A 7345-nucleotide genomic window follows, 5' to 3' on the forward strand; every position below is an offset into this window, starting at 1 on the left:
CTATACATTCGACATTAAAAGGAAAAAAGGTGTCACTCTACAAAGTTTGATTAATGTAGAATTTTCTAAATGGGAAACGATAAACGGCAATTGTAACGAATGTAAGGGCACCGTGTTGAAAAAGAAAACCGTAATCGAATCAACTTTATCCGTCGTAGTAATACAGCTCAATTTATATACTTTTGTAAACGGTGCTTCTAAAAAAATTATCAACAATCGGATTACCGCCGTGCCGACGAGTAATATCACGATTAATAAAAAAAAGTACAAGCTAATAAGCGCTATATTTCACGAAGGTGAAGAAATGAATCGTGGTCACTACACGTGTCGGATATACCTAGACTGGATCAGAATTTTGGCTCGGATGACGACAGGCGCTAGCCAGCCCATCGGATCGAATAGTCGAGCTGTCTCGGCCAAGACTCGTCTCTTCGTGAGGTCGGTGGTTGAACGTGGACGTATGGTGAAGGAGAACCAATCCCCTTGAGGATGCCAACGAAGACCCAGGGTGGCGTGGCTCTCTCCTTCCCACGAGCGCGGTCCACGTTGAAGCCGATGTTCCGGTGGAATTCCGGTGAGCACCTGCTGATTGTTGGCAGCCCACTTTCGCAAAGGAAATCCGCCCGCCATGCAGAGACTCTGTAGTTCCTGTTGGAGTTTGATAGCATCCGCCAGGCTGTCAGCACCGGTGACCACGTCGTCGACGTAACAGTCGTGTCGCAGCGCCCTGACTCCGCGTGGATATCGTGCCTTTTGGTCTGCAGCAAGTTGGTGAAGCGTTCTGATGGCGAGGAAGGGTGCGCACGCCAGTCCGTAGGTCACGGTCTTCAACTCGTACTCGCGGATGTTGTCTGAGTTGTTGTGGCGCCACAGGATGGTTTGCAGGCGACAATCCTCCGGATGCACAAGAATTTGTCGGTACATTTTCTCGATGTCCGTGACGAAAACGTACCGATGCCAACGCCAACGGAGTAAGACGTCAGCGAGTGCTGGCAAGAGGTTAGCTCCAGTGAGGAGGTGCGAGTTCAGCGACTCTCCGGACCGTGTGCGTTGGGAGCCGTTGAACACAACCCTGAGCTTCGTGGTCGTGCTCGACTCCTTGAGGACCCCGTGATGCGGTAAGTAGCACCTGGGGCCAGAACCTGTCGTAAACGTACTAACCTTCTCCATGTGTTGCAGGTTTTCGTATTCATCCATGAAGTCTCGATAGAGATCACCGAACCGAGCATCACGGGCTCCCTTCCGCTCCATTGCTTCCAGGAGGCGCTCTGCAGGTCGACGAGTCTCGCTGAGTGATGTCGGCGGTGAGGCAAATGGCAGCCTTACCACGTATCTTCCACTGGATGTGCGTGTGACTGTGCGCACATAGAGGTCCTCGCATCTGGCTTCGTCGGCGGTGAGCACGATCCCAGCTGCTGGCTCCCGTTCCTGCTCCCAGAATCGTCGCACCAGGTCAGCGAGGTCGTTGTCGGCGGTGCACTGAAACGTGCGGCGATGTCCGTCAGTGACTGCTGAGTCGTAGCCTCCGGACAGGATCCATCCCAGGCTGGTCTGCTGGGCGATCGGCATGCGTGAGTCGCCCTTGCGAAGGCCTTCCTCAAGAATTAACGAGTAGACCTCTGCACCAAGAAGTAGCTCCGCAGGGTCGTCATCCAGGTACCGCGGGTCGGCCAACCGGAGTCCCTGGATGTGAGGCCAGCTGCAATTCTCGCGTTGAGCGGTGCCTTGTTGTAGTGAGATGCGAGGCAACACAAAGGCGACCACGCGAAGCTCGGCGTTGGTCACGTCGGATGTGATGTCCAGGGTGACTTTGCCACGAGCCGATCCAGAGCGAGTCCCTCCGATGCCAAAGATGGACAGATTCGTCGAAGCTCGAGGAAGACGAAGACGTTGAGCCAGCGCTTCAGAGATGATGGACACCTCGGAGCACTGGTCGATCAAGACTCGAACCTCGTGTGGTGATTCGTAGCGGTCCGCGACCTTGACGCGGGCAGTTGCAAGAAGGACGGCCTTGTGACTCTCACACTGCCGTGAGGTGGCCAGTGTGGTGGCAAGTGAAGTAGCCTCAGCGGACGGTGGTGACGTGGATGCCCCGTGCAGCATGGTGTGGTGTCGTGCGTTGCAAGTGAGGCAATTCTTTTTTGATTGACACCGTGACAAGAAATGGTTGCCCAGACAATTGTAACACAGTCGGTTGGTCTCCACGAACGTTTTCCGGTCGACCGCAGTCTTGGCCTTGAACTCCTTGAAGGCCATCAGTGTATGTTTTTCACGACACAGTGCACACTGAGGTGAATCTGTGCCTTGATGTCTGGTGACGTGCGCTTTGGCGAATCGTGATGCCTCTCCAGTTCCCTTTGTGACACTCCTCGGTCGTGCGGCGTTGAGGGTCAATACCCGTCGACTAATGAAGTCCAGAAGTGCCTCGTTCTGTGGTGGTTCGGTGGAGTCTGACGTGGCTGAACCCCATTCGAGACGAGTGCGTGCGTCGAACGATTCGATGACCAGGTGATTGAACAGGTCCATCCCGTGCGAGTTGATAGGACGTCCAATACTCTCCTGTGCATTGATGGCGGCGGTGACAGCGTTGTGGATGCGGCTCAGTTCCTCGGCGGTATCTCCCTTCATCTTTGGCACGGCGGTAAACGTGGCAAAGTTGGAGCGGATTAATTCTCTTTTGTTGTCGTAATGCTTGTTCAAGATTGCCCAAGCGCAATCGTAATTGTCACTTGTGACAGGTAGTGATCTTATCAATTTTTCAGCCTGACCTGTCAAACATGAGCGGAGGTGGTGAAGGCGCTCGATGTTCGAAATGGAATTGCTGCTCACAACGGACAGGAAGAGATCACGAAATGACGGCCAATCAGCGTAGGCGCCGGAAAACGGCGGCAACTTGATGCGCGGCAGCGACGACTTTGACGCGACGTCGACGGATGGAGATACGTTTGGCTTCCGGAAATGTTCAGCGTAGCCATCCAGGATACTGCGTTGTGCCACGTAAAGATTTTCAGTATCTCCATGCAACTCCGACTTGAAGTATTCGCTGTCACTAAACTTCTCTTTCAGAGCCGCGCGAATGAGATCATGCTGGGCCTCAAATTTCGTCCACAGCTGATCTAGGATCCTGATGCGTGTAGATACGGCACTGGCGGTGATGTTGGTCGTGCCCAGCTTCTTCAAGTATTCCACGGAGCGTGAAATACGGACTTGGACTTCACGTTGGCAATCGATCAAGGTGTTCACATCCATGTCGAACTACGAGCTCACTGACCGCACCAAGAGACACGTTCACAAACTTGCGGATGCCGGCACGATGAATCCGGTTCGAAAGACCAGAAATATGTTCGCGAACACGCTGCGTGAGAGAGGATCGCGCGACACAATAGGATAAGTCACCCTTTCTTTTGTATTAAAAAAGTTTAATTTCAATACACATTTAATTACAAAATACTTGAACAAGACTTATAACATTTAAATATTTCAGTGAAAATCTAATCGAGAACAAAGTGCGGAATAAGCGGCGGTCGTCAACGAGATTTTAGCGGATCAAAATAATATGCGGTTTTGCGTTATGCGGTCACTGCGGAAAGCGATAAGGCGCGGATTTCGGGTGCGAGCTCTCTTTTATGGGTTTCCGAAGAAAACCCACTTTTTCGGGAAGCGCCAATTATTGCGAGCAATTTTAAGTGTGCTCGAGGTGACTCGAGGGCACAGCTCATTATTGGCCGCTGTCAAAATTAACGGAAGACGGCTGGCAGAAAGCATGCGCGCGCGGGCGATCGCGATAATTATTGGTGAAAAGAGGCGCCCGTGGTAAGCCGCGCATGCTCACTGAAAATAATTATTCGGCGGAACGGTTGTGATACCGTTAATTACCCCGGGTACTCCCGGGGAGCCGGCTTATGCCACAGGTCGGGGGGAATACGCGCACCCCGACACTGGGCTCCGAGTCCCTTACTGGGCCCTGGGAGGTTTAACTCTCCCAGGGCTTTTCGGGGGTCCCCTGGCTCCGACCCCAGGGGCACCTCCGCGGGTGACGCCACTCGGGGGGCCCCACGGACGGTTGGGGTGAGGACGCCGCTCCCCGTCCACACCTTGCCCGCCGTGGCGACCAGCACGTCCCCTCACCGGGATGTCCGGTGGAAGGGACTCACCTCTCCCGGTCGGCCGGTTCGCAACTGGAAACGGTCCCGACCGGCCAGGAGTACATACTCTCGCCGCCGGGCCCTGCCTCGGAATAAGTCTGAGCGGCCCCGGCGGCAGGCCCGCGCGGCACCCTCCGGGCGATGCCCCTTGAGTAGTCGCGCGTGGCTCCGCACCCGACCCGAGCTCGGAACATGTCCGAGTGGCCCGGGTGCGGGAACCGTCCAGAGACGCTGGGACTGAGACCCAGGCTACCCAGCCTGGGGACTCCCGACCAGCACTCTGGACCATCCTTGTCTCCGGGCCCCGCCTCGGAATATGTCCGAGCGGCCCCGGAGACCAACCGACACAGCCCCCTCCGGGCAAAGCCCCTTGGGACAACCCTCCGGGCAAAGCCCCTCGGGTGACTGTGTCGGTTCCTCCGCCGGCGTGACCCCCTCCGGGCGATGCCCCTCGGGTGATCACGCGCGGCTCACACACCTCCCTAGCCCGGCGGCCCCCACCGCCAAAAGAACCCACCCCAGACCCCGAGGGAGACTCCCCCAGGAAACCCCAGAAAAAATCCCCCCCGGGACAGAAGGCGAGAACCCCGAGCGGCAGAAGCCGCCTACCCGGTAGGCTTACCGGGCCACAGAGCATGGTGGGAGGGGAAGCGCCGAAACGCCGTGCAATCCCCTCTCCTAACGGTGCCATGCCACCGGGCGTTTGAATTCCGGGTCGCTATCCCTTACCACATACGAGCCGAAGCTCTAACGGGGAAGTGGGCCCCGTCTCTCCGGGGGGTGGGATTCTTCCACCGCCCGAAGAGAGCCCCCATAAGCGGAGGGCGTGCCCCCCAGGCCGGGGGCAGTGTACCTCGTAAGGTACTGGTCGCTGTTAGCACCCTTTGCAAGACTATCCTCTTGCAGAGGGTGAGCCCCTTCGCCACGGCAAGGCCGCGACCCACGAAGGGGTCAACCAACTCAACCTGACCAGAGCTGACCTGACCAGAGCTGATCTGACCTGATAATTGATGGGAAAAAAAAAAAAAGTGGGTTCCAGAGTGCTTTTCTCTCCCTCAGGGGCACTACGGACTCATCCCCGTAGTGTACGGGTGTCGCAAGCCCGAGGTACCCGAGCTGGAGTGCGTGCGAAGGATGAATGGGGCGTGATGGGCGTGCAGGCCCTAAAAAGGACTTGTCCACTGCACTAGGTGAAGGAAAACACCGAAGATAACACCCGGGGGGGAGGCCCCGTTAGCTGAGTAAGGCAACCTCCTAAGGGGAAGGAAAACCCCTGACAGATAAAACCAATTTTCTTTTTTCAGATGGGAATGAGCACAGAGAAAAGAGACGACTTCCCAGAGTCGGATACTGGGAACCGGCGTGGGGGAGGGGGGGGTGTAGGCCTGGCTCCCTCCATGTTGTCATCACACGACAGGTCGTCTGTGGCTTTGCCGGCTGGGGCTACAGATAAGGAAGCGACAGTGCCGAAGGACACTAGGAGGATCCGTAGGGCTCATGAGGGCCTTATGGTCCGGGATGATGGAATCGATCCCAAGTATGTCGGGAGACTGCTTGCGCGGGTCGATTTCAGGTGTCATGTGTTGGAGGAGTACCGTGTGCTCCTCGAATACAGCGAGAAGCACACCATTAAGTGTTGGTGTTCGCGGGCGCGCTGGGACTTTGTCCCAAAGTGTCCCGCGTGCGGAACCGAGGAGTGCTCGGACGAGCCTGAAGGCAGCGGCGAGGGACCTTTCCCGTCTCCGGAGAGGATACGTGGGGCGAGTGACGACGAGGAAGCTGGGGGAGACCTCTCCTTCGTGTCGCTCCCTTTGCCGTTTTCAGAGGACGAGGCAGAGGAGAGAGATCCGACGTGGAGGGTCCATGACGTTAGGATCCTCACGGGCAGAAAGCAGTACCCTCCTAAGGAGAGTGCTGCTAATCAAACAGGTAAGCGCGGCGCGCGCGGTAGGGGTCGCCCTAAGACTACGGGCGACTATGCTGGTCTTGCGAAAGCCAAAGAACGGCTGAACGAGGCTACGCGTAGGGAGCTCCTCCTTGCGGATCTGCGGAGGGTTCTGGATCCATCTTTGGATCCGGTGCTCACTGCGGTCGGGCGAGATAATGCGCCTTCGGACGAGGCGTTTAGGACGGGGCTCAGGGGTAAGACCGCTCCTAAGCTGGAGAAACTTGCGGGGGTTTTCACTGCCCAAGTGGAGAGATTGGCCGGGGTCCATGGCATTGAGGATCTTTTTGCCAGGGAGCTTCGGACTTCCTCGATGAAGCTGGGTGGTGTGCTCGAGGAGTTGGCGGTAAGGGCCTCAATAGATGCCGACCCTGGTATGGACGCGCTTCGTAGTGCAAACCAGGGTCTGAGGACCAGGATCTCGGCTCTTGAGAGGCAACTCGAGAGCACGAGAGAGGAACTGGTTTTTCTTCGGGCTGTATTGCCCGAAGTGGAGGCCCGATACTTCCCGAATACCGGGAAGAAGAGGAAGAGGACGCGGCGGGACCGTCCCTCTCCGGACCAGGCTGGCGGATCCCCATTGCTGGCTGCTGACGAGCAGCGGGATGATTGTCCGGTCACGGTGGCGGCGGTGTCGTCCCTTATTGATCGTCGTATTAGCGACTTGAGGGGCGACATTGCGTCAATTGTCGTGGCCTCTTTGAGGTCGGAGCTTGCGGGGCGGGCTGGGCCCGCTCTCTTTGGAACAACGCCCATGCGTGCGCCCACGCAGTGTGGTGTTGGTGGTGCGGCTGCACCGGTGCGGTTTCCCGCTCCTGGGGGCTCCGCGGCTTCCGTTTCTGCGGAGGTCTCGGCGGATGTCTCTGGGCGCGGGGCTGCTGTTGGCAGTGGCAGTCGTCGACGTCGTCGTCGTCGTCGATCGGGGCCCTCTACTGATGATGCTGCGGCCGGTACCCCAGCTCGTGGAAAAAAGAAGAGACGGGTGCCTCCCTCTCTCCCATTATCGTCGGCGGTCTCGCTGACGGTCGGGACGGTGAGGGAGGAGGAACGCGAGAGGACTTACGCCTCGGTTCTCCGAGAAGCGAGGCAGCAGGTGGATTTGCCCAAACTGGGCATTCACTCAATGCGTCTTTGCCGGGGAGCGATGGGCAGCATTTTGCTGTCCATCCGTGGTGGGGACTCTACAAGGCAGGCAGATGAGTTAGCGTCCAAGCTCCGGGGAGTGGACTTTTCCACCCAGGACGGAGTCAGGGTG

At 57.2% G+C, this 7345-nt stretch overlaps 1 protein-coding gene across 1 annotated transcript; it reads right to left on the reverse strand.

Annotated features, from left to right (window-relative positions):
* Positions 1 to 318: 318 nt before the first annotated feature.
* Positions 319 to 2628, reverse strand: LOC146724900 (uncharacterized). The gene has a single exon (XM_085488296.1). It carries the CDS (start codon positions 2626 to 2628, stop codon positions 319 to 321), a length of 2310 nt encoding a protein of 769 aa, XP_085344422.1.
* Positions 2629 to 7345: the final 4717 nt, after the last annotated feature.

Source organism: Nylanderia fulva, unplaced genomic scaffold, assembly GCF_048542155.1.
Source record: "Nylanderia fulva isolate GAGA-0341 unplaced genomic scaffold, ASM4854215v1 Scaffold111, whole genome shotgun sequence".
Lineage (NCBI taxonomy): Eukaryota > Metazoa > Arthropoda > Insecta > Hymenoptera > Formicidae > Nylanderia > Nylanderia fulva.

Excerpts from the sequence above, each read along its gene's own strand:
- LOC146724900 (XM_085488296.1), bottom strand. The coding sequence starts at position 2,628 with ATGAAGGGAGATACCGCCGAGGAACTGAGCCGCATCCACAACGCTGTC.